At 44.6% G+C, this 26947-nt stretch overlaps 1 protein-coding gene across 1 annotated transcript in view; it reads right to left on the reverse strand.

Annotated features, from left to right (window-relative positions):
• Positions 1-17876, reverse strand: part of SIRT1 (sirtuin 1) — a 28721-nt gene extending 10845 nt beyond the window's left edge. The window contains exons 1-8 of the mRNA XM_040438305.1: positions 17855-17876; positions 17213-17704; positions 16066-16179; positions 12919-13160; positions 11393-11545; positions 9527-9674; positions 2502-2581; positions 836-1022 (exon numbers count right to left, since the gene is read on the reverse strand). Coding sequence (XP_040294239.1) covers positions 836-1022; positions 2502-2581; positions 9527-9674; positions 11393-11545; positions 12919-13160; positions 16066-16179; positions 17213-17704; positions 17855-17876 — 1438 coding nt within the window. The remainder of the gene's footprint in view (positions 1-835; positions 1023-2501; positions 2582-9526; positions 9675-11392; positions 11546-12918; positions 13161-16065; positions 16180-17212; positions 17705-17854) is intronic.
• Positions 17877-26947: the final 9071 nt, after the last annotated feature.

A 26947-nucleotide genomic window follows, 5' to 3' on the forward strand; every position in this document is an offset into this window, starting at 1 on the left:
TGTGGATGACGGACACTTATGGGGGGATCCGTGGATGACGGACACTTATGGGGGGGGGGGGGGGTCGGATCTGTGGCTGGCACTGTTACAGGGGGATCTGTGGCTGGCACCTTTCTACCCTTTCTACCCATAACAGTGCCATCCACAGACCCCCACCCCTTAACTGTGCCATACACAGATTCCGTGTGCCCGCCGCCGCAGTTTAAAGTTATTAAACATGCCCCCCTCACTCATAATAGTACCGTATATCCGAATATCTTCTGTATAATGCCGGCAGGCGGCCGGCGCGTCCCTCAGTGACGTCACTTGTCTGCGCCGCCTGCTTCATTCATAAAGCAGGCGGCGCAGGCACGTGACATCACTGAGGGATGCGCCGGCCGCCCGGCCTGCCTGCCGGCATTATACAGAAGAGATTCGCACACCCCAAAGGCCGGCCCTGAACGAGCCCCCCTTTACGGAGCCTGGCGCCCCCCCCCCCCCTTTGGGGGGGCGCACCCCACTATTTGAGAAGCACTGGATTGTGGTGACAAAGCAGAAAAAAAAAATAATAATAAATAAAAAATAAAAAAAGTATCTCCGACACTGGCTGACCTGTTACATGGGCACTTGGCAGCTTAAGACATCTGTGTTGGTCCAATGTTCATATGTGCCCTCATTGCTGAGAAAAATGATTGTTATATATATGCAAGTGAGCCTCTAGGAGCAACAGGAGCATTACCGTTACTCATTTATATTATCAATCAATGGAGTCTGTATCACACAAGAGGGCTGTATTAAGAGTCTGGCAGAACAGAACATGCAGATGATGCTCTCAGGCAATCTACTAAACACTTACTTGGTATTAGAGCAACCGGCCTCACTTTCAATGAAGAGCCAATAACAATAAGAAGGTCAACCTCATCCTTGTCATACTTCATCGCCCTGTGAAATTCCTCTGGTAAATTCTCTCCAAAGAAGACAATATCAGGTTTCATGATTGCAAGTGGCTCATCTGGAGGACACTTTGGACAATGCGGCACAATCTACACAGCAAAAACAAGGACACCATGATTTCAGAATAGTAAACCTGTTACTACCAACAAAATACACAGTACATTTAAAGGGAGTAGACTGTCAGCAGTTTCTACCCCTCAAATCTACTGACAGCACTAAATATATTAGGTGTAACTCTGTTAAAACTAATGTACGTTGATAGTCACACTAGCTGCAGAAGAAAAAGAAGCATTAATTAGTCTTTTGCCGCAATGTTCACTGGGCACTCCCTAAGGGGCTGTTAACACAGCGGCTTTTACCACGGAATTTAGATGCATCGTCCTTTCTACCTCCCATTCATTCAATGGGAGGCAGAGCTGAGGATTAGTGTTGAGCGAACTAGTGTTTTAAGTTCAGGGTCTAAAGTTCGGGTTATCGAAGTATCCCGTTATGAATTCCGCTACCACAGACCATAACGGAATTTAGAATCCATAACGGGATACTTCGATAACCTGAACTTTAGACGCCGAACTTAAAACACAAGTTCGCTCAACACTACTGAGCATCACTGTGCGGTAGCTTAACACCACAGCGAGAACGCACATGGCTGCCGAGCGGTGGCGTAAAGAGGTTATCCAGGAAAATATATGTATGTGCAATCCTCAGGATAGGTCATCAATATCGGATCTGCGGGAGTCTGACTCCCAGGCCTGCGGCCAATCAGCTGTTAGAAGAGGCCGGGCACTCCATGAGCACTGCAGACTCTTCCTAGGCCATATGACATCACTGTACGTTGGTCACATTCAAGTCAATGGGACTGAGCTGCAATACCAAGCACAGTCGCTGGGAGCTCAGAGCACTCCGGTGAGTGCAGAGGCTCCCTGAAACGTCTGAAGATCTGATCTTTACCCAAAGCACCCCTTAAAGCCACTGCTCCTTGATCCTCAGAGCTGACTCCCACTGAAATAAATGGGAGTCAAAAAGGACACAGCTGGTGGTGGCTCTTTAGCAAAACTTCAGCACAGCTGCCGGCTCCAAAACCGGCCGTGTGAACAGCCCCCAACTCTGCAGAGTCCTGGATGCTCTGCGCTAAAAGCAGCCTTTCCCCTCTGCTCAAGTGATATCTCTAGCATCCATCCAGAGGTCCTCAAAAGCAGAGCGGTGGGGGTGCATCCACTGCAGAGAGCCCAAGACACTTTAATAGTATTACCACTCAGTTTTCTGTTACTGAAAAGCTGAGACAACATGCCAAGGAGGAAACATCCATTCTAATCAAGACAAGAATCAACAACTTAATTTACTCAAATAAATCACAATAGTTCCGGAGCAGTGCCAGTCGGAGCATTACGTACAGCTCGTGCCTTCGGGGAGTGTGTGCCGGCAGTGACGTTGTCACAACACTTTAGTGCTCACCTGTAGAACCAAGCAAGATACGGTTTTCCCCATTTACTGTTAGAATTGTTGGCATATAAGCACTACAACTCAAAAAATGTGTTTGCCTGGTTTTACAATTTTTTTTTAAATATTACCTGATTAAATATGTCCTCCCTTACGGCTTCACAGTCGACTTTGTGTTTGCATATTAAACAGGAAGCCATGGCAAATGATCCTATGGGAAACACACAACATAAACGTAAGATTCCTTTGCACAGAATTTGTAAGTGTACTTACACATCTACCATATTGTTTAAACTAGAAGATACACTTTTTCAAAAGAAGAATTTTGCTAACGGTCCATGCGCACGACCGTATTTCTGGGTCCACATCCATTTCGCAATTCTGCAGAACGGGTGTGGACCCAATCATTTCAATGGGGCCGTAAAAGATGCGGACAGCACACAGTGTAGTTCCGTTCCGCAGCCCAGGAAAAAGATAGAGCATGTCCTATTCTTGTCCACAATCGCAGACAAGAATAGACATTTCGTTAATAGGGCTGGCCATCTGCGTTCTGCAAAATGCGGAACGCACACGGCCGTTACTCGTGTTTTGCAGATCTGCAATTTGCAGACCGCAAAATACTGGTGTGTTAAGCGATCCTAAACAAAGTGCTGATTAGATAAATCCCAGAACAGTAATTTAGAAGAGGTCTGTGGCCGTGCTTTCAGTGTTCACTTTCTGCTTGGATCAGGCCATCAATATGGTACATCACACAACAGGCTTCATGTATATATATATATATATATATATATATATATATATATATATATATATATACACACACACACACACACACACACACAGACAGTACGTCATGCACACTAAACAAGCAGTTTTTCCTTTCCAGTTTCACTGCTTAAAAAGGTTTTTTGAGACTTTATCTTCTGGTTACGTCATTAACCACTTACCGTCACGCTAACGCCGAAAGGCGTCATTTCTGCGGCGCTCCCAGGTCACACTAACGCCAATAGGCGTCATCTCGCGTGAGCCGGGATTTCCTGTGAACGCGCGCACACAGGCGCGCGCGCTCACAGGAACGGAAGGTAAGAGAGTTGATCTCCAGCCTGCCAGCGGCGATCGTTCGCTGGCAGGCTGGAGATGTGTTTTTTTTAACCCCTAACAGGTATATTAGACGCTGTTTTGATAACAGCGTCTAATATACCTGCTACCTGGTCCTCTGGTGGTCCCCTTTGTTTGGATCGACCACCAGAGGACACAGGTAGCTCAGTAAAGTAGCACCAAGCACCACTACACTACACTACACCCCCCCCCCGTCACTTATTAACCCCTTATTAGCCCCTGATCACCCCATATAGACTCCCTGATCACCCCCCTGTCATTGATTACCCCCCTGTCATTGATCAACCCCCTGTAAAGCTCCATTCAGACGTCCGCATGATTTTTACGGATCCACTGATAGATGGATCCGATCCGCAAAACGCATCCGGACGTCTGAATGAAGCCTTACAGGGGCGTGATCAATGACTGTGGTGATCACCCCATATAGACTCCCTGATCACCCCCCTGTCATTGATTACACCCCTGTCATTGATTACCCCCCTGTAAAGCTCCATTCAGACGTCCGCATGATTTTTACGGATGCACTGATAGATGGATCCGATCCGCAAAACGCATCCGGACGTCTGAATGAAGCCTTACAGGGGCATGATCAATGACTGTGGTGATCACCCCATATAGACTCCCTGATCACCCCCCTGTAAAGCTCCATTCAGATGTCCGCATGATTTTTACGGATGCACTGATAGATGGATCCGATCCGCAAAACGCATCCGGACGTCTGAATGAAGCCTTACAGGGGCATGATCAATGACTGTGGTGATCACCCCATATAGACTCCCTGATCACCCCCTTGTCATTGATTACCCCCCTGTAAAGCTCCATTCAGATGTCCGCATGATTTTTACGGATGCACTGATAGATGGATCGGATCCGCAAAACGCATCTGGACGTCTGAATGAAGCCTTACAGGGGCATGATCAATGACTGTGGTGATCACCCCCCTGTCATTGATTACCCCCCTGTAAAGCTCCATTCAGATGTCCGCATGATTTTTACGGATGCACTGATAGATGGATCGGATCCGCAAAACGCATCCGGACGTCTGAATGAAGCCTTACAGGGGCGTGATCAATGACTGTGGTGATCACCCCATATAGACTCCCTGATCACCCCCCTGTCATTGATTACCCCCCTGTCATTGATTACCCCCCTGTAAAGCTCCATTCAGACGTCCGCATGATTTTTACGGATCCACTGATAGATGGATCGGATCCGCAAAACGCATCCGGACGTCTGAATGAAGCCTTACAGGCGCGTGATCAATGACTGTGGTGATCACCCCATATAGACTCCCTGATCACCCCCCTGTCATTGATTACCCCCCTGTAAAGCTCCATTCAGACGTCCGCATGATTTTTACGGATCCGCTGATAGATGGATCGGATCCGCAAAACGCATCCGGACGTCTGAATGAAGCCTTACAGGGGCATGATCAATGACTGTGGTGATCACCCCATATAGACTCCCTGATCACCCCCCTGTCATTGATTACCCCCCTGTAAAGCTCCATTCAGATGTCCGCATGATTTTTACGGATGCACTGATAGATGGATCGGATCCGCAAAACGCATCCGGACGTCTGAATGAAGCCTTACAGGGGCGTGATCAATGACTGTGGTGATCACCCCATATAGACTCCCTGATCACCCCCCTGTCATTGATTACCCCCCTGTCATTGATTACCCCCCTGTAAAGCTCCATTCAGACGTCCGCATGATTTTTACGGATCCACTGATAGATGGATCGGATCCGCAAAACGCATACGGACGTCTGAATGAAGCCTTACAGGGGCATGATCAATGACTGTGGTGATCACCCCATATAGACTCCCTGATCACCCCCCTGTCATTGATCACCCCCCCTGTCATTGATCACCCCCCTGTCATTGATCACCCCCCTGTCATTGATCACCCCTCTGTAAGGCTCCATTCAGACATTTTTTTGGCCCAAGTTAGCGGAATTATTTTTTTTTTTTTCTTACAAAGTCTCATATTCCACTAACTTGTGTCAAAAAATAAAATCTCACATGAACTCACCACACCCCTCACGGAAACCAAATGCGTAAAATTTTTTAGACATTTATATTCCAGACTTCTTCTCACGCTTTAGGGCCCCTAGAATGCCAGGGCAGTATAAATACCCCACATGTGACCCCATTTCGGAAAGAAGACACCCCCAGGTATTCCGTGAGGGGCATATTGAGTCCATGAAAGATTGAAATTTTTGTCCCAAGTTAGCGGAACGGGAGACTTTGTGAGAAAAAAATTAAAAATATCAATTTCCGCTAACTTGTGCCAAAAAAATTTTTTTTCTATGAACTCGCCATGCCCCTCATTGAATACCTTGGGGTGTCTTCTTTCCAAAATGGGGTCACATGTGGGGTATTTATACTGCCCTGGCATTCTAGGGGCCCCAAAGTGTGAGAAGAAGTCTGGTATCCAAATGTCTAAAAATGCCCTCCTAAAAGGAATTTGGGCACCTTTGCGCATCTAGGCTGCAAAAAAGTGTCACACATCTGGTATCGCCGTACTCAGGAGAAGTTGGGGAATGTGTTTTGGGGTGTCATTTTACATATACCCATGCTGGGTGAGAGAAATATCTTGGTCAAATGCCAACTTTGTATAAAAAAATGGGAAAAGTTGTCTTTTGCCAAGATATTTCTCTCACCCAGCATGGGTATATGTAAAATGACACCCCAAAACACATTCCCCAACTTCTCCTGAATACGGCGATACCACATGTGTGACACTTTTTTGCAGCCTAGGTGGGCAAAGGGGCCCACATTCCAAAGAGCACCTTTAGGATTTCACAGATCATTTACCTACTTACCACACATTAGGGCCCCTGGAAAATGCCAGGGCAGTATAACTACCCAACAAGTGACCCCATTTTGGAAAGAAGACACCCCAAGGTATTCCGTGAGGGGCATGGCGAGTTCCTAGAATTTTTTATTTTTTGTCACAAGTTAGTGGAAAATGCTGCTTTTTTTTTTTTTTTTTTTTTCATACAAAGTCTCATATTCCACTAACTTGTGACAAAAAATAAAAACTTCCATGAACTCACTATGCCCATCAGCGAATACCTTGGGGTCTCTTCTTTCCAAAATGGGGTCACTTGTGGGGTAGTTATACTGCCCTGGCATTCTAGGGGCCCAAATGTGTGGTAAGGAGTTTGAAATCAAATTCTGTAAAAAATGACCTGTGAAATCCGAAAGGTGCTCTTTGGAATATGGGCCCCTTTGCCCACCTAGGCTGCAAAAACGTGTCACACATCTGGTATCCCCGTACTCAGGAGAAGGTGGGGAATGTGTTTTGGGGTGTCATTTTACATATACCCATGCTGGGTGAGAGAAATATCTTGGCAAAAGACAACTTTTCCCATTTTTTTATACAAAGTTGGCATTTGACCAAGATATTTATCTCACCCAGCATGGGTATATGTAAAAAGACACCCCAAAACACATTCCCCAACTTCTCCTGAATACGGAGATACCAGATGTGTGACACGTTTTTGCAGCCTAGGTGGGCAAAGGGGCCCATATTCCAAAGAGCACCTTTCGGATTTCACTGGTCATTTTTTGCAGAATTTGATTTCAAATTCCTTACCACACATTCGGGCCCCTAGAATGCCAGGGCAGTATAACTACCCCACAAGTGACCCCATTTTGGAAAGAAGAGACCCCAAGGTATTCGCTGATGGGCATAGTGAGTTCATGGAAGTTTTTATTTTTTGTCACAAGTTAGTGGAATATGAGACTTTGTATGAAAAAAAAAAAAAAAAAAAAAATCATCATTTTCCACTAACTTGTGACAAAAAATAAAAAATTCTAGGAACTTGCCATGCCCCTCACGGAATACCTTGGGGTGTCTTCTTTCCAAAATGGGGTCACTTGTGGGGTAGTTATACTGCCCTGGCATTCTAGGGGCCCGAATGTGTGGTAAGGAGTTTGAAATCAAATTCTGTAAAAAATGACCTGTGAAATCCGAAAGGTGCTCTTTCGAATATGGGCCCCTTTGCCCACCTAGGCTGCAAAAAAGTGTCACACATCTGGTATTGCCGTACTCAGGAGAAGGTGGGGAATGTGTTTTGGGGTGTCATTTTACATATACCCATGCTGGGTGAGAGAAATATCTTGGCAAAAGACAACTTTTCCCATTTTTTTATACAAAGTTGGCATTTGACCAAGATATTTATCTCACCCAGCATGGGTATATGTAAAAAGACACCCCAAAACACATTCCCCAACTTCTCCTGAATACAGAGATACCAGATGTGTGACACGTTTTTGCAGCCTAGGTGGGCAAAGGGGCCCATATTCCAAAGAGCACCTTTCGGATTTCACTGGTCATTTTTTGCAGAATTTGATTTCAAATTCCTTACCACACATTCGGGCCCCTAGAATGCCAGGGCAGTATAACTACCCCACAAGTGACCCCATTTTGGAAAGAAGAGACCCCAAGGTATTCGCTGATGGGCATAGTGAGTTCATGGAAGTTTTTATTTTTTGTCACAAGTTAGTGGAATATGAGACTTTGTATGAAAAAAAAAAAAAAAAAAAAAAAAAATCATCATTTTCCACTAACTTGTGACAAAAAATAAAAAGTTCTATGAACTCACTATGCCCATCAGCGAATACCTTAGGGTGTGTACTTTCCGAAATGGGGTCATTTGTGGGGTGTTTGTACTGTCTGGCCATTGTAGAACCTCAGGAAACGTGACAGGTGCTCAGAAAGTCAGAGCTGCTTCAAAAAGCGGAAATTCACATTTTTGTACCATAGTTTGTAAACGCTATAACTTTTACCCAAACCATTTTTTTTTTACCCAAACATTTTTTTTTTATCAAAGACATGTAGAACTATAAATTTAGAGCAAAATTTCTATATGGATCTCGTTTTTTTTGCAAAATTTTACAACTGAAAGTGAAAAATGTCATTTTTTTGCAAAAAAATCGTTAAATTTCGATTAATAACAAAAAAAGTAAAAATGTCAGCAGCAATGAAATACCACCAAATGAAAGCTCTATTAGTGAGAAGAAAAGGAGGTAAAATTCATTTGGGTGGTAAGTTGCATGACCGAGCAATAAACGGTGAAAGTAGTGTAGTGCCGATTTGTAAAAAAGGGCCTGGTCTTTAGGGGGGTATAAACCTGTGGTCCTTAAGTGGTTAATATCTGATTGCTGAGGGTCCGACACTCGGGACCCCTACCGGTCAGCTGTTTAAGAAGGCGTCTGCTACTTCTCAAACTGCTGATCAGCAGGGAGCCTGGGCGTCAAACCGCCACAGATCAGATACTGATTAATCCAGATTATAGGTCACTACTAGAAAAGTCTCGGAAACCCCCCATAGGACTAGATTCAGGCTCTGTTCATATGTTAGGAGTATTCAGCAACATATACCACTAGCATTTGTCTGTATATAGCAATACAGATACAGTGACGTATGTGGGCCAATGGTCACACTGCAAAAAAAAGGGCAGTATACTTGTGGTACAGTATAAGGCCTAGTTCACACGATCGGTTTTTTTTGCGAGTGTACGGGACGTTTTTTGTTTGTGGGCCGTATACAGAACCATTCATTTCAATGGTTCCGCATTAAAAACGGAATGTGTTCCGTAAGCATTCCGTTTCCATATTTCCGTTCCGTTGAAAGATAGGACATGTCCTATTATTGCCCGCAAATCACGTTCCGTGCCTCCATTCAAGTCAACGGGTACGCAAAAAAAAAAAACTGAACACATACTGAAATGCATCCGTATCCGTTCCGTTTTAGTGGAACCATCTATTGAAAATGTTATGCCCAGCCCAATTTTTTCTATGTAATTACTGTATATGCCATACTGAAAAACGGAACTCAAAAACGGAACAACGGATCCGTGAAAAACGGACTGCAAAAAACTATAAAAGCCATACGTTCGTGTGAACTAGGCCTAAGTGCTTGAAGTGAAATAGGGACCTACAGCTACGTTCAGGATATGTGGCGAAAGCTTTCCTGCTGCATACGCCAAATGTGTTCACCCGATTTACGGTACAAATCCTCACCATGACATTGTATAATCCGCTGAATTCCTGCAACTTGCTCCAGAGTATCTATATTCTGAGTATAATTTCTAAGCAGTTTTCCCTCCTTATCCAGCATAGCAATAAATTTGTGGCAGAGAGATGGTTGGAATTGGCCAGGAAAGATTTCCTAAAATAGGGAGAACACAAAAAAAATAAAAAAAAACAATGGGTTATAATATATGTTCAAAAGCAAATAAAATCATCAGCAACAGTTCTGGCACATAGACTACTGTAGAGACGGAGGTTAAACCGCTGGATCCACTTGGTTGCTTCAGCGTAACTCTACAGACGTGGCTAGTTTTATGCTGGGATATAGGAGTGGTATGGATCGGACCATATTACTAATAGGCCATAAAAACAATTATAAAAAAGATTTACTTGCCATTTCTTCTCTTCTGTAGGGCTCAGACATTATGGCTATGCTGAATCCACTTTCAAACAGACAAAACGAATGAATCTAGATGTACCCCATGAAATGCTTTAACCGCCCCCCCCCCCCCCCCCCTCCCCCAAGACAATTTGGGGACATTTACTAAAGTTTTCACTCCACTATTATGGAGTAAAAAAAATTTAAAGTTATAGCGCACTTCATATTTGTGACTTTTTAAGCTTCTCGCCACTTTGGAAAAGTTTTGAAAAGGGTGGGGTTTAGCAGAAAGGATTTAAAAGTGAACCGGTCATCAACTTTATGCTGACCTCACTGAGAGCAGCATAAAATAGTGACAGAAATGCGGATTTCAGCGGTGTGTCACTCATGAGCTAATAGTAGGTGGTTGCCGAGAACCGGCATCATAATCATTGCAGCCCAGGCCTTGAAAAGAGTCAAATCTGCCTCAGAAGAGTCCTGGTTATTCATAATCTCCTGCTCTCTCACCCATCTGCTGATGGTTGGCAGTTCTCTCCTAGAGAGAAAGGGAGAAAACTAGGTAGAAGACGGTCAGTCATCAGCAGGTGGGCAGGAGAGCGGGAATTCATGAATGACCATGACTCTTCTCAGGTGGCCGTGACTCTTTTCCAGGCCCAGTCTGCAATGATTGTGATGTTGGTTCTCGGCAACCACTTACTTTTAACTTATAAATGACGGACCGCTGAAATCAAATCACCTGTCTCTACTTTATGCTGCCGTTAGTATGGACAAAGTTGATGACAGGTTCCATTTAAAAAAAGACCTTTCACAGTTTTTTGTTAAACCAAGTACCTTTACAAAAGGGGGTAAGCTCCGCTGATGCTGCTATAACTTATTTTTTTTCCAAACACCCCTTGGCTGCCCCTGTTCTGTTTTCGTGCCCTGTATGCGAATAGATAGCACAAGTACAGGGAGGAGGAGACACCAGCACTTCTCAGGGGGAGTCTCCTACTCCCTGGCTGTCGTAGCAGACCATGTTACCAGGGAGAAAAAACAGCTCATCTTCTCCCTGGCTGTGACAAGGTCCACTGAAAATTTTACAAAAAAACAACAACAACAACAACAACAGCTGTCATCCTTAATATAATTTATGCCAGAAATTGGAAAGTTAGTTGAAGTCTATGCAAGCCCCTAGCTGGCGTAGACTTCAGTTTCTGACTGCCAGATATGACTAATTTATTAATGGGCATCAGCCTCTTAAAGGGGTTGACCAGTTTCCTATATTGATTACCTATCCTCAGGATAGGTAATATCAGACCGGCAGGGTCCATTAATATAGGAAACTGGCCAACCCCTTTAATAAATTAGGCACATGTCACAGGCACAGGGAGATCAGGACTGTTTTATAGAAAGGTCAGTCTTAATTACCATGAACATTCCAATTCATAACCTTTACCAAAATACAAAAATACATTTCATCTTTTGAGATCAAAACCTACCTTTGCAAATTTAAAGAATGGTCTTGGGTCCTTTCTAAAATACTCAATATCAAACATGGCTTGAGGATTTGGAAGGTCTGGAAAATCCACTGCAAGTCGTGCATAAATGCCATCTCTTGATCTGAAGTCTGGAATCCCACATGAAACGGAAACCTACATTGTGTGACATAGAAAAGCTTGTAATGTAATCTTCAAGTGAGCAGCAGGACTTAAAGACATACAATTCACTTGTCACAGAGCTGGACATTAAAGGAAGGCATAGCTACACTGGCCACAACAGTGGATTATAGGAGGCAATCAATATATTAATCCTGTCACTGCCAAGAACGGATGTAATACATTAGGGCTTTAACCCCTTCAGGATCGGCCAATTTTCCAATTTTGAGTTTCCGTATTTCACTCCTGGACCCATAACTTTTTTACTTTTCCATTCACATAGTTTTATGAGCGCTTGGTTTTTGTGGGACAAGTTGTTCTTTCTAATAGCAAATACGATGTAGTTGGAAGCTGGGGAAAAAAATTCAAATAAGCTGGAATTGGAAAAAAGATGCAATTACTAAATTACTTTACGAAAAAAGATTTTTGCTTTGCATTGCAATAACTTTTTAATAGTTATGTCTACGGTGCTGTGTAAGGGCTTATTTTTTTGCAAGGCAATCTGCAATTTTTTTTTTTATTGATACCATTTTGGAGTGTATAAGATAAATTTTTATTCAATTTTTATTTTTTTCCCCCATTACAGCATTCACCGTACAGGACAAATACATTTATATTTTAATAGTACAGGCGGTGCATATGATCTTTATTTTTTTATTTATTTTTATTATGGGGAAAGGGAGATGATCTGAATTTTTTGATTATTCTTTTTTTTATATTGTTAAGATTTTTTTTTTTTTTTTTAAACTTCTTTAATTCTCCCTAGTGGATCATCAGATCGCTTCTCCCATAGACTGCAATGATTCACCACTGCAGTCTATGGGAGCTACAGTAGATTCCTATGGAGCCCTGTCACAGGCAAGGCTCCAGAGGAATGTATTGCTGTGGTAGTCTTGAGCCTTCCTAAGGCTACCACAGAACGAAAGGCTTCCCCGTAAACCACAATATTCAAAGAGCGGTGCAAAATTGAGGACGGGGAACATGATGAACAATTTTATTTCATGATTATGCGCCATGGCGGACTGCAAATGAGAGGAAGGTCACAGTCATCTTTCCCCACAAGGGCTCTTGACCCCAGGGGTGCAACCGGATGTGCTCTGTCAAACTTAATACTGTTGTCACCCCATACAAAAAAATTCAAAATTCTCACCTAGCATCCGTCATAAGGTCCATTTTAGTTTGCTCAAACACAAACTTATCCCCTATCCACAAGATATGGTATAGGCATCTGATTGGTCAGTCCCACTATTGAGAACAGGGGTCCCAATTCACCCAAATGAATGAAGCAGTAGTCAATCAATGAGGTGGCAGAGTCCAGCATTCAGACAGGTTTCCTTTAACAATAACAAATCTTAAGTAAAAGGACTTACCCCAGCTCCTGTTAAAACCATTATTTTCTTGCTTTCTTGTAGTAGCCTCACGGCATCCTCAATAGTGTTAATGTCCTTGCGTTTTTTCCTTTTCGGAGGGTCTGAGAGTATATTGATAACAATCTGCCACAGGGTCATATCATCCAGATCTGGAGGCGCAACGGATTCTGGAAGCAGATCTTTCAGAATGGTCCTAGGATCTGTGCCCATCATAAGGTGCCGCTGAACAAATGTGTAGGGTCCTGCAGACAAGACACTGTTATTAAGTATTCAGATCTGTAGGCAGCAATAAAATCAGGAGTCTAGGCAGCCATACTGCATGTGCTCAGCATTTCTTGCTAACCTGCAAAATGCACGATATTAAAAAGGGGCTGCCTGCTTTGGACAAAACCTGTTTGTTAGAAAGGACCCTTGAAAATAGGAAGATAAAATGTCTCCCAGCAATTGGATATAACCTGTGGCAAAACCTGGCAGTAAATGTTTGATTTCCCTGCAGCGACACCACAGGGAAAATGAAACATTACACAGTGCCTATTCACATCAATGGTTTGGGTCAATTCAAGGGTCCATTCACACGTCCGTAGTGTATTGCTGATCCGCAATACAGCCGTATGGCACCCTCATATAAACTGCCTATTCTTGTCCGCAATAGAACATGTTCTATTTTTTTCGGGAGCCGCGTACCGGAAGATCTGGGCCGCGCTCCGGAAATGCGGATAAGGACAGCACACTGTGTGCTTTCCACATCTTTTCCGGCCCCATAAAGAATGAATGGGCAACATTGCGGAACGATCCGGACCCATTCTACGGACGTGTGAATGGACCCCAAGACAGGGCAGGAGCGTTCCACTCCATTATGGCCAACAGAAGAAGATCCTGAACAGAGGACCCCAACTCAGAATTCCCTGATAGGGCATATGAAAATACATTTTCTAAACTGGAATACCTTTCTAAGCAGTAGGGGACAGATGGAGGGGACTAATAATGCAGGATCACACAGGTTTTTGGCTATAGTTTATTCTTGCATAAAACTATAAAATAACATACCACAAGAGCATGGCCCTCAGAGGTCCTACTGCTACCCTGTCTGTAAAAGCATGCACATATACGATCTTCTACTGCTGCTTAGAAGGACTCTTATTCTAGTTACAGCCAAGGACCCTTCTTCAACTCTGTGTGACGTCCAAGGGGGCACAACACCCAGCGAAGCACCAGCTTTTCTGTCCTAATGATCAGTGTGGGACTTCGCACCAGTCTCCAACGCGGACACCTTCCAGCATGAAATAGTCCAAAGCTATCATTTTTTTACAGTTCTGTTAATATAGATATATGGGGGCTTGTTTTTCTGCAGGATGAGTTGTAATCTAACCCCTTCCCGACCACCACCATACATGTACAGAAGAAGTCGAGACTTCAGACAGCAGACACCTGACTTTAGACCCCGATCACAGATTTTTAACCTCTCAGATGCTGTAGTCAATTATGACCATGGCATTTGAGTGGTGAAACACCAGGAGCACTTCTACAGCCCGAAAGGCTCCTCTGCCCAGAGATTGGGGAAGCTGTTCAGTCGCTGTGGCCGCCTCAGGTCCTCTGAAGGAACAAAGGACACGTCCGTTTTACCACATTCCACCCCATTTGGAATTTTTTTCAAAGCTTCTCACTACATTTTATACAATATAAAATGTCACACAACCTTTCCCAAAAAACAAACCCCAAATGGAAATTGTAAAAAAAATAAAAATTTGCTAGGTCAGGAAGTGGTAAAAAGGGATTTCATATCAGACTTTTATGACATATCTTAAGCGCCTGTGTCCGCAACATCACAGATAGTAACGCTACAGCCCACTGTGGGAGCAACTCACTCACCATCATTAATGGGTTGATCCTGCATGAGAATGGGTTAAAGGGACACTGTCATTTATCAGATCCTTGGCACATCCAAAGGCCATGTCATGTTTCATAGATTTGGTTCTGACCTTCCCCTGATAGAGTTCTAGCTAGAGCCCCAAGCATGTACATGGCCAACTCTACATTTGGTGTACCATCGTATTTAGGCACCAGCTACCTTGGCTTACAGAACAGGTGTCAGGGGAAGCCATCTCCAAACTGGTGGAGCCCCAAAGACGATCCACTTTAGGCCTCATGCGCACAACCGTATTTTGGGTCCATCTCAAATCTGCCTTTTCTGCAGACCCATTCATTTCTATAGGGCTGCAAAAAATGCGAACAGCACATGCATGTCATCAAGAATAGAAATTTCTACTAGTGATGAGCGAATCGAGCTTCGGATCCTAGATCCAAAGGCAATTAGGTAAAAACTTAGTTTAAATGCTGCACAGAGATCTGTCTCCATACAGCATTAAAATTTACGTGCTACGGCGAGGCGATGTGGCTTATTTCCAAAGTCTTGTAAGACTTCGTGAATAACTTCGGGCTTCGATTTTTAAACTTAAAAACCATTTTAAAACATGGATCTGAAGTCGAGCAGTCTCCGTACAGGAATAAAACAGAGGTCACAATAACGCCTGTACAAGCGTCATGGACGCCTGTTCAGGCCATTTTACTCCCTGGAAAAATACTCTTTTTCTAGTCAGGAGCTGCCAGGTCCGGCACACATGAAGCCCCGCCCCTCACGGACATCTCTCTCACCAGGGGCAGCTCCAGACTACATTGTGGTTACAGGACCTGTGGTGATGTCACAGTCATGTGATCAGCCATTTGTGTGGAAGGAGTTAGGGGAACACAGGCTCGGTGTAGGACTGTGCTGGTGGAGAATGCAGAGGTACTTTATGTATGGAAGGTGGGGCGCTGCGTATGGCAGCGTCAGAGCCTATGCATTATATATACGAATTACCGCCAAATTCGTACTCCTCCTCAGCTAAAAATACTCCTCAAAATTGTTAAAGGGTTTCTGTGACCTGAAAAATGGGTATTAAGCTGGCTGACATTAGTGATGTTGCAATGTCAGCTGAACATAGGGCGTTGCACCTGCTCCTAGAGGCTCCATTCTCCCACCTCTGGCCACAGGATGCACACGGCCGGTCTCCGCATTTTGTGGATCTGTGGTTTGCAGACTGCAAAACGGCAACGCCCGTGTGCATAAGGCCTCAGCATGTATGTAAACTTGGACATAAAAATCTGTACCTATACAGGGCTTAGGAGTCCAGTCACTGGAGCTGGCATGGGAGGCGCGGTCATCTTCATCACTGTCACACGAATGGAATCCACCAGCAAGTTCATCGTCCAAGTGAAGATTTTCTAAAAAATAAAAATTAAGGAAATAATCTTGTGAGATTTCCACTTACAGGATATGCTTGGATGCCGTACCCCACTGGGTACGTAGCGTCTGGTATCATCCTATCTTCCTCTCCCTATTGAGCTGTACACGTCACTACATCCATGTATACAAGCATGCTCAGATGAGAACGTCCATTACATCAGTAACAGAATAACGTTCATTTTTGCAGAGTCGTCAGACCCCTGTGGACTGAAAAGGGGTTTTCCGAAATCTTTTTACCGATGACCTATCCTCAGGACAGGTCATCAGTACCTGAGCGGTGGGAGTCCGACACCTGGGACCCCCACCGACCAGCTGTTTGAGAAAGCACTGGGACAAGCAGCCTTCTTCAGCTTTCCATAGGCCAGTGATGTCACGTTCATCAGTCACATGACCTAGGAGCAGCTCAGACCCATAGAAGTGAATGGGCAAGCACAGCCGCCATATAATGTGCGCTGCTGTGTTTGGTGAGCTTCAGCCTTCTCAAACAGCTGACCGGCGGGGGTCCCGGGTGTCGGACCCCCCACCGATTAGATACTGATGACCTATCCAGAGGATAGGCAATCAGTAAAAAGATCTCAGAAAACCCTCTCAAGTGTATTTTAGGAAGATACGGGGGCACTCAGACACGGCGGTTTTTGTTGCATAAATTTCCGCAGCTGAAAATCACTTCCATTCATTTGCGCGGAGCGGCGTGCACACGGGTCCAGTCAGGTGAATGGAAGTGATCGGCAGTGTGTGAGTGCACCCCAACGAAGGGGCGTCCAATCCCCCACTGCCTGAGGCTGCCACGACGTCGGCTGCACAATTATTCTAATAAGAGGAAATCCTTCCTGAAATCAAGCGGTTACACCGATTACTAACGTATCGCTCCATGGAGAATTTAGATTTATGGCTCCTTTAAAAAGAAAAAAAATATATAAATAAATCGCAAATCCTTGGCATAAAAGCCGCACCACAAAGCTGTGGGCTGCAGGATACCTGGCACTAGAGCCCCGTGCACACTGCGCTCACCTCCACAGTCCACAGCCTGGTCGCTCAGGTCTCCTCCATTCTGCAGCTCCTCCTCCTCCTCCTCTAGGACTATCCCCACTTGCCGCTGGTCCACAGGAAGAAGGCCCGGAAGCGCCGAGCTATTGTGCGCCTTCACTCCGGCCGCTCTCTGCGCAGAGGCCTCTCCCTCTTGCAGGGTGGAAGGCGCGGGCGACAGTTCTGATCTCCCTTCGCCCTCGCCCGGTAACGGCTGCCCGCCATTAGCCACTTCCGTCCGAGGCTTTTTGGCGACGGGCTCGCCGTTTTCTTTCGCTACAGCGAAGAGGGAGCCGGAGAGCTGACAGCCCAGCCGAGCCGCGTCCGCCATCTTCCCACAGCCTGAAGTAGGAGGCGCACGGCCGTCCTCACGTGACACGTCTTCCACCAATGGCAGCCCTGCCTCGTGACGTAAACAATAACAAACCCCATCACGTGGAACGTGTAGCGGGGAATGAGAGAGAGAGAGGGGCGGGGCTCCGGACCCGGCAACGCCTCACTGTGACACTAGTACCCGGCTGCTGTGCCCTGTAAAGCTCTGCATTGTAGTCCTTGTAACCTAAGGACGAGTTCACACATTGCGTATTTGTTGAAGCATTCACACTGAAGCTTCTAAACAGCCCTCACCCACAAATAATGTAAAAGCCATGTGTGAACACAGCCCTACGGAGGAGACGTTCCGTAAAAGAGCCAGAACCTAGAACCAGGTGGAAAGTGCTGCTGGTCTGAACATGCCCTTTTTTTTTCAGGACCCATTGAAAATGAATGGGTCCAGATCTGTTCTGCAAAAAACGGAACAGATCAGGAAAGAAACAACGGACGTGTGAATGGACCCTATGATCAGTGTCACATGGGTGTGCGGCCCTGACCGTAAAGTGACCATGGAAAACCCTGTTTTGTAGCGGGGTCCAAATTAATGGAAGGCAGGGCCAGCTGTACCGTATTGTGGCACATTATACCACCTCAACAAAGCCAAACACCACAGTCCATTACAAAATACTTTACCCAAAAACTTCCACTGGCCAGCCGTGAGGAGGGCTCGGGCGGCCCCCTGGGAAATTTCCCTGTAAGGATTATGGCCAATCTGCCCCACATTACTGACATAAACTCACTGAATCATGCAGATTTATGAAGCTGTGAGTTTGGGTCAGCAAACCCATGGTTGGTCAGGATCACTCATCCACGATTGGCGCCAGGGCCATTTTTAATATTGATCGGACCCTGGGCAAGAATTTACTTGGGCCCCCTGGATCCCGCCTTCCCACACCCTAGCATGTAATCACGCCCTCCACCACAACACACACAAAAAAAAAAATCCACACATCTGGTAGAGTCCAGTGAATGACTGTAAATACTTCCAGTTCTGAAGACTCCAGCGGCTCAGGATCAGTGCTCAGGGCTGGAAGTGGGCCCCGCTCTGCAGTTCAGGAAGTCCTGATGACTACCACTCCTAGCATCCGCTATGTACTTGCACCACATGCAGTCCCTATGTACTTTTGCATAGGCACTGCAGGTGGTGCAAGTACATAGTGGATGCTAGGGGTAGTAGTCCTACAACATAAATAACTCTCCTATTATTTTTTTTCTCATGTAGGCCAAAAAATATATAAAGAAAATTAGTTTTTTCTACCAAAAAAAAAAAAGAATTGCCCTGCCCGCAAGCACATTGACCGCAAAACAGGCCAGCCAGACCAGCAATTTATTTTGAAATATTTCCAAAATAATGTCAAGTAAGTATTATTTGTGTGGGTTTGTTGTATTATTAATAGTCCAAATCTAATTTTTGTTTTTTTGTTTTCCACAGGCACATCATCTTCAACTGAGGCCTCCAAGACGACGTCGTCGTCATGATACGGTATGCCAATTTTTGAAGCATTCCCCATTATAATATTATGATCGGATTGTAAAAAATTTAATTTTTTTTATTTCACAGTCATCATCTGTGAAGGAGAGGCTTCCTGGCCAAGAGACCGCAGGAGAGGAGGAAGTCGGTGGTGGACAGCAAGCGGTAATAATTTTTTTTTTTATAAATTTTTTTATCTCACAATTATGATTTGTATGTTTGTAAAATTTTTCTTATGTTTACTTCTATTTCAGTCAGCTCGTCCCGTTCACTCCAATAGAGGTCGTCGAACCACAGCGAGAGGAAGTCGGGGAGCATGCGGCGGTCGTGGTCGTGTGAGTATTTTCACAAAGAGTGTTTTTAATTGGAAATCTGTCAAACATGACGTTAAATTATTATTATTATTTTTTCTATTTTTAGGGTTCCAGAGGCTCCACCAGAACGGATGAGGAGGACGTCGGCGGTTTGCTTATCAACCACGAACTCCTCATCCAGAGAGTGGACGACCGACCATCATTGTGGGGCCACGCAGACCATCATGCTACCCGGCTCCTCTGGCTCGAGATCTGTGAGGCGATAGTGCCAAATTGGGACGACCTCAATGAAAGTCAACGGGATGAGTGCCGTAAGTATACAGTATTATTTGTATACTGATTATGTCTACTTTTTAGTCAAAATTGGTTTTGTGTCTGGTTGAAGTTGGTCACTGCTACCTATAGTGAACACCAATATTTTTTTTATTGTTGTTGTGGCAAGTTCAATCAAATAATAAACCATTTTTGATGTCCGAAAAAAAAAAAAAAATTTAATAATTAATTAATTTTTTGCTTTCTTTTTCTTGTTGACAGGGACGACAATCCTGGTGCGGTGGCGGTCAATGAGGGACCACTATAAGAAGGACTTTAACGAGGAGGTCAAGCGCCCGAGTGGGTCTAGACTCAGGGGAACCAAAAGCCGCCGTACCATTATGCGGCCGCATTAGGGTTCCTTAGAAGAACCCTACAGCTGCGAAGGTAAGCTCTAATGTTTATACTAATTATGAATTTTGATCTCCAATCTATGTGTGTGGCCCAGGCAGACTGTCATTTGACACATAGAGTTCTCTATTTTTTCATTAATAATTTTTTTTACAGCACATCAAGCAGTATTCGGGCGCCCGAACCTCCTCGAGAAGTCCTTCCAGAGGCTGGCGCACTGGAGGCGGTCCCGGAAATGTGGCGCCCACCGCGGGTCCCTCTCGTCCCACTCCAACAGCTGGTCGGGACCTCAATGTTCCCCTACCTGTGCCCTCTGGCAACTCAACAATAGCCACAATGGCACCACTGTTTGAGGCCTTGATGCGTCGCCAGAGCACCAGTAGGAGCCGTCAGGCGGACTACGAGGATCTCACAAGGCTCGTTTACGAGTCCTTGATGGGATTCACCAATAGAGTTGCCGCTTTGGAGGACACAGTGCGACGTCTGCAGGAGGGGGGTGGTGCTGACGTCGCAGTTGGGTCCGGTGCATCACTATTGGTTATCGTTGCTCCCCGTGATGGAACGGTTTACGCCCGACCAGCTGTTTGAGGCCCAAAGACAGGTGGACAGTGCCCCCGTCCATGTCCTATCCCCCATCCATGCCCTATCCCCCATCCATGTCTTATCCCCCATTCCAACCTCAATAACCCCCTTCACAAACTACCTACCCCCCTTCCCAAACTCCTCATCCCCCTTCCCAACCTCCTCAGCCCCATCCCAGCCTCCCCATTCCCAATCCACCGAGCACTTTACTCAACACTTTTCTCCTTCTCCTCCTCATTACTTTCCTGCAACCAGTTTCAACAATCCCTCTACTCTTCTTCGGTCAACTCCTTCTCCTGCCCCCCCCCCTCCAGATTGCATACTCCCTCTGTCGTACTTGCCCCAACACACACTTATATGTCCACAGGGGCACAAGAGCAGGACCAAGGGGGACCAAACCGTGTTCTGCCCTCCACCACCCAACCTTCTACTCCAACTGGGCATTTGTACCATACAGGCATTTGTAGCCTATTTTTCTATATAGTTTCTATTTATACTATTTTAAAAAAATAATATTTTAAAATAAAATATATTTGTTTTGGAAAATTTAATTTGTTTTGTAATTTTTTAAAACAGTGTTTTCAAAAATGTAACATCTCACATCGCTTTTGAAGCAACCAATACTTGGGTCGCTCCACCAGCGATAGGAGATAACTTATAATGTATGTAGAACAGGTCTTAATAAATCTCCCAGCGCCAGTGGAGCGACACAAGTATGTGTCGCTCCTCTGGCGTGGGGAGATTGAACAAGAGTCTCTATAACAGCCCTGACAAAATCTCCCAGCATCAGTGGAGCGACACAGTATGTGTCGCTTCTGTGGCGTGGGGAGATTGAACAAGAGTCTCTATAACAGCCCTGACAAAATCTCCCAGCATCAGTGGAGCGACACAAGCGTGGGGACATAAATATAGTAAAAAAAATTACAAGTATGATGATAAACAATATTTATTGAACAAAAAATCCAATATGCAACAATACACCACACTGTAACCACCAACAAACAGGCAAACAAACAGAACTTAACGGTTCTTTGCAAATTAATCACAAAATGTTTATACAAATTGGTCCTGCCAGTCCACCCTTCCTGCATCAGAGCAGAAATAATCCGTAAAACAGTCTCTCATCCGTGCAACCGCTACACTTGACCGCGGTCCAAAACTTTGAATGCTTGCCATCTCGCTGTCCTCCGGTATCTGTTCCAAACTTAGCGGTTCTTTTTTAAGGAGGTAGTTGTGTAACACAACAGCAGACTTTACAACCTCGTCGACCGATTCTACCTTCATATGAATGGGTTTAATGAAAATCCTCAATTTTGCAACAAAAATCCCAAATGTGCATTCGACCATCCTTCGAGCCCTGGTCAAGCGGTAGTTGAATGTGCGTTTTTTAAAATCTAATCCGTGGCTGGAATACGGTTTCAGAAGATTTACACACATTTGGAAGGCCTCATCACCAACCAATACAAACGGCATGGGTAGGCCATCTGTACCTGCCAGTGGTAGAGGCAGAGGAAAATCAAATTGTCTGTTATATAGACTACAGCCCATATAAGAATTTTTAAAAACCATTAAATCGTTGGTGCGTCCATAGCCCCCTACGACGGCAGCAAAACGATATTGGGCATCTGCGATGGCCATTAGGATGATCGAGAAATATTTCTTGTAGTTGAAAAACTCTGATCCGGTTCCTTGGGGCTTGATAATCCGAATATGTTTCCCTTCTACCGCACCTATGCAGTTTGGAAACTGACAAACGTCCCAAAATTTTTCTGCTATTTCTGTCCAATGCTGTCGAGTTGGATGTGGGATAAATTCATCATGCAGTTGTTCCCACAAAACACGGCATGTCTCCTTCACAATTATGGAGACAGTTGATATCCCAAGGCGAAATTGAAAATGGAGTGAGCTGAAACTTTCTCTTACTTGCCAGAAACCTAAAAAAAAAAAAAAAAGGGTAAAAAATACTAATAAAATAATTTTCAAAAAAATAATATACAAGGTACATAAATCGCACGCAATTCTATGGGACCTTATGGCCATTCATTTGTTCGGTCAAAATTTTCTGCGGCCTAAACAATTTTTTATAAAATGCAACGATAAAACTGGCTCTCCATGGCGAACAATATTGATCACAGTGCTTTCAACATCGTTAATGCCAAATATATGGATGAAAACTACCATACAAGATATTGAAGTCAAAATAATAATGCTGAGCCTCATTTGTAGCCCCAATTATGCACTTTGTACAGTGATGCCAGAATAACTTAGGAAATTTTGGTTCACAGAGATTTATGGTGTCACTTTAAAACAAAAAATATCAAACGTAAAAAATTTATACAAAAAATAAATTTTGCAATATATAATAATTATTACAATGTTCTTTACCTTATGGTTAGCAATAGGCGTTCTGCTGGGGAAACACAGCAGCAGAAAGTGGTGTCTTGTCTTTGGATGTGAGGTGACACACGTTGTAAGAGATTATCAAAACTTTCTACGGTCATCTGTAAGTAATTTAAAAACTTTTCTGGATAATCCCTCAATTCAGGAAACAGAGTTTCAAAAGCTCCCCTTCTTATTCTTGCAGAGGTTATTGGATGCACCCAATAGCGATGCTGACACTGCCGTCTGGCTCGAAGACGTCTTCTCCAGCATGAAACCAGAATCAGAGCCTGAAATCCAAAACGAATATGGTACGGCATCATCTTTGCAATCTTCAGAGGGAGCATCTGAGTGGTAAGTGACCTTCGGTTGTCTTTTATAGCCACTGTAGTATTTGCATAACTAATTGCATCTTTTTCTCTCAAAATTTGAATACCGGATCCGTCTTTCTGTTTAAAAATGGAAGAAAACGGAATAGACGGATCCGCTATTTCAACGGATCCGGCAGACGGATCCGTCAAAAACAGTCTATTATATGAAACAGTTTGACGGATCCGGCGTGAATTTCCAGCGACGGAACGACGGATCTGTTGCATGAAAAATGTCCGGTAATGTGCGACGGAACTGCTTGCCGGATCACTCTGCCGCAAGTGTGAAAGTAGCCTAAAGCACCCCACAGTATGCAGAATAGCACCTTATAGTATAAAGCACCCACAGTATGCAATACATAGTATAGCACCCACAGCATACAGCACCCCACAGTATACAGCACCCCATACTATACAGTACCCTACACTATACAGCACCCCATACTATACAGTATACAGCACCCCACAGTATACAGCATCCCACAATATACAGTATACAGCACCCCACAGTATACAGCACCCCACACTATACAGCACCCCACAATATACAGAAGAAAATTTGTACCTGGAATTTTACTTTCCTGGAGTCCGAAGGCAGTACAGAATGGGTTAAATGTTGGCCTCATTAGTCTGTAGGACCGCCCACCTAGATTAATAATTAAATAATCAACAGATTAACATGGCTATAAATAGATGACAGATGCAACTGCTCCTTGTATTGAAAAAATAGATTCACCCAGTTGCAGCAATTAACAATGAAAAATTTATTAGGGAGGGTAAGCCTGTGCTGCCTTCGGACTCAAGGAAAGTAAAATTCCAGGTACTAATTTTCTTCTTTCCCTTATGCAGTATAGCACTCCACAGTATACAGCATCCCACAGTATACAGCACTGTCACGGAACCATGAACCAGACGTACAACAAGAGATAAGTGAAAATAAGAAGGCTTTATTGAAAATAAAGCTGTAAAGCAAAAGTCCAAACGAATGGTGAAACCGAAGCAGAGTCTTTGAGAGGCCAGAGATCAGGAACCAGAAGGGTAGTCAGACGAAGCCAGGATCAGGAACCAGCAGGGTAGTCAGACGAAGCCAGGATCAGGAACCAGCAGGGTAGTCAGACGAAGCCAGGATCAGGAACCAGAAGCAGCAGCAGTCTTAGAAGCATGTGAACACAGGAGGACCAAGCAAGGAACTGAAGCCACAGACCTCCTATATATATGAGCTAGGCATCCAGCTCCTCCCAGTGGGAAGGAGGAGCCGCAGGGTGGAAGGCTACAAGAAACCCAGAAACCAAGATGGCCGCCAGCACATGTCAAACGAAGGAGAACAGCAAGAAGGTAAGACCATGACAAGCACCCCACACTATACAGCACCCCACACTATACAGCACCCCACAATATACAGAAGAAAATTAGTACCTGGAATTTTACTTTCCTGGAGTCCGAAGGCAGTACAGAATGGGTTAAATGTTGGCCTCATTAGTCTGTAGGACCGCCCACCTAGATTAATAATTAAATAATCAACAGATTAACATGGCTATAAATAGATGACAGATGCAACTGCTCCTTGTATTGAAAAAATAGATTCACCCAGTTGCAGCAATTAACAATGAAAAATTTATTAGGGAGGGTAAGCCTGTGCTGCCTTCGGACTCAAGGAAAGTAAAATTCCAGGTACTAATTTTCTTCTTTCCCTTATCGTCCTCGGCAGCACAGAATGGGATTTTTAGAGATTCCAAAAGGTGGGGGGGGGGGGGTGATTTAGACCAGTACCGAACTTAGAATGCCTGTGCCAAAGGCTGAGCTCCTGGAGTCGATGTTCAGACGATAATGCCTTGCAAAGGTCAATGGAGTGGACCAAGAAGCAGTGTTGCAGATTTCTTGCAGATTTCTTGTATGGACACTTGAGCGTATTCTGCCCAGGAGGCTGCTGTAGATCTCGTGGAATGAGCCTTGATGGACAGGGGTGGAGTCTCCCCCTCTAGCAAGTAGGTTTCAATGATTGTTTTTATCCATCGGGCGAGTGAATCCTTGGATGGCATTTGACCCTTTCTTGGTCCAGAATATATCAGGAAAAGATTCTCGGCTATTCAGAATTCCTCTGTTCTTTTCAAACAGGTTTCCACCTTTCTTTTCACATTAAGCGTATGTAACTGGTCTTGCTCTTCGTTAGGCGGATTCAGAAAGAACACCGGAAGAAAAGTCTCCTTATTGATGTTTGTAGAGGAAGGGACCTTTGGTAATAAAGATGGCATGGTCCTAATCAGTATTCCATCGGGATGAATTTGTAGATATGGATATCTAGATGAGAGGGCCTGCAGTTCTCCTAATCTTTTTGCTGAAGTTATAGCTATAAGCAGGGGCGTAGCTATAAAGGGTGCAGAGGTAGCAGTTGCTACCGGGCTCAGGAGCCTGAGGGGGCCCAAAGACCCTTGTGCCGCATAAGCAGACACTGGTATTGTAGAAAGTGCATGCTGGTCAAGTTACACCTCTGGCTGGAGGGAAGGGGTTAGGTCAAGAATTTGGCAGGGGTGAGCGTGCTATTTCAATTTTTGCTTCAGGCAGCACGAAAGTGAAGTGCTTCCCTGCCCCTGGCCACAAAGCACTGATGGAAGGGGGGCCCAAGATAAACTCTTGCACCAGGGCCCATGAGCCTTTAGCTACGCCCCTGGCTATAAGGAATAAGACTTTGCAGGAGAGACACCTAATGTCCACTTGCTCCAATGGTTCAAAGGGTGGCTTGGTGAGCCCTCTAAGCACTAGGGACAAATCCCATACAGGAAAGGGTTCATGCACCACAGGTGTTAATCTTCTTAAGGCTTTGAAGAACTTGAATATCAGGGGATGAGAGACGAATTTGTTTTCTGTCATGATATTGATGGCAGTCATCTGGGACTTTAAGGTGTTTGGTTTCAAGCCCTTATCAAACCCCTCTTGAAGGAACTGAAGAATTATGGAGATATCTACTTCAGCATAACTTTTTTCAGACCTAAATTGTCTTAAAACTTTGGCATATTTTTAATTGGTTGAGTGCTTGCGGGAATTCAGTAGTGTATCTATGACTGTAGCTGGAAGACCCTTTCCTTCTAATCTGGTTCTCTCAACATCCAGGCCATGAGATGAAGCCTGTCCAGGTTCTGATGATATAGCCCCTGCTGGAGGAGCAAGTCGGGAGCTTTCGGGAGTTTCCAAAAATTCCCTCTGGATAGCTGGAGAAGAAGAGGAAACCATGACCTCCGGGGCCAGAATGGTGCGATCAGTATTGCTCTGGGCTTCTCTACTACAATCTTCTGTAGGACCTTCAAGATAAGAGGTACTGGTGGAAATATCTAGACAAACTGGTGCTTCCAAGACATTGAAAATGCATCCACCACTGTCTGTCGAATCTGCTCAGTGAACAAAATATCTGCAGCTTCCGGTTTTGTCTGGAGGCCATCAAATCCCAGGTTGGAGTGCCCCATTTGGTTATAATTTGATAGAAGTAGAGTGGATTTATTCCCCATTCTGCTGGATTCATCGTCCTCTGACTCAGAAAATCCGCTTGTGTATTGTAACAACCTCTTATATGAATCGC

The sequence above is a fragment of the Bufo bufo genome, chromosome 6, assembly GCF_905171765.1.
Source record: "Bufo bufo chromosome 6, aBufBuf1.1, whole genome shotgun sequence".
NCBI lineage: Eukaryota > Metazoa > Chordata > Amphibia > Anura > Bufonidae > Bufo > Bufo bufo.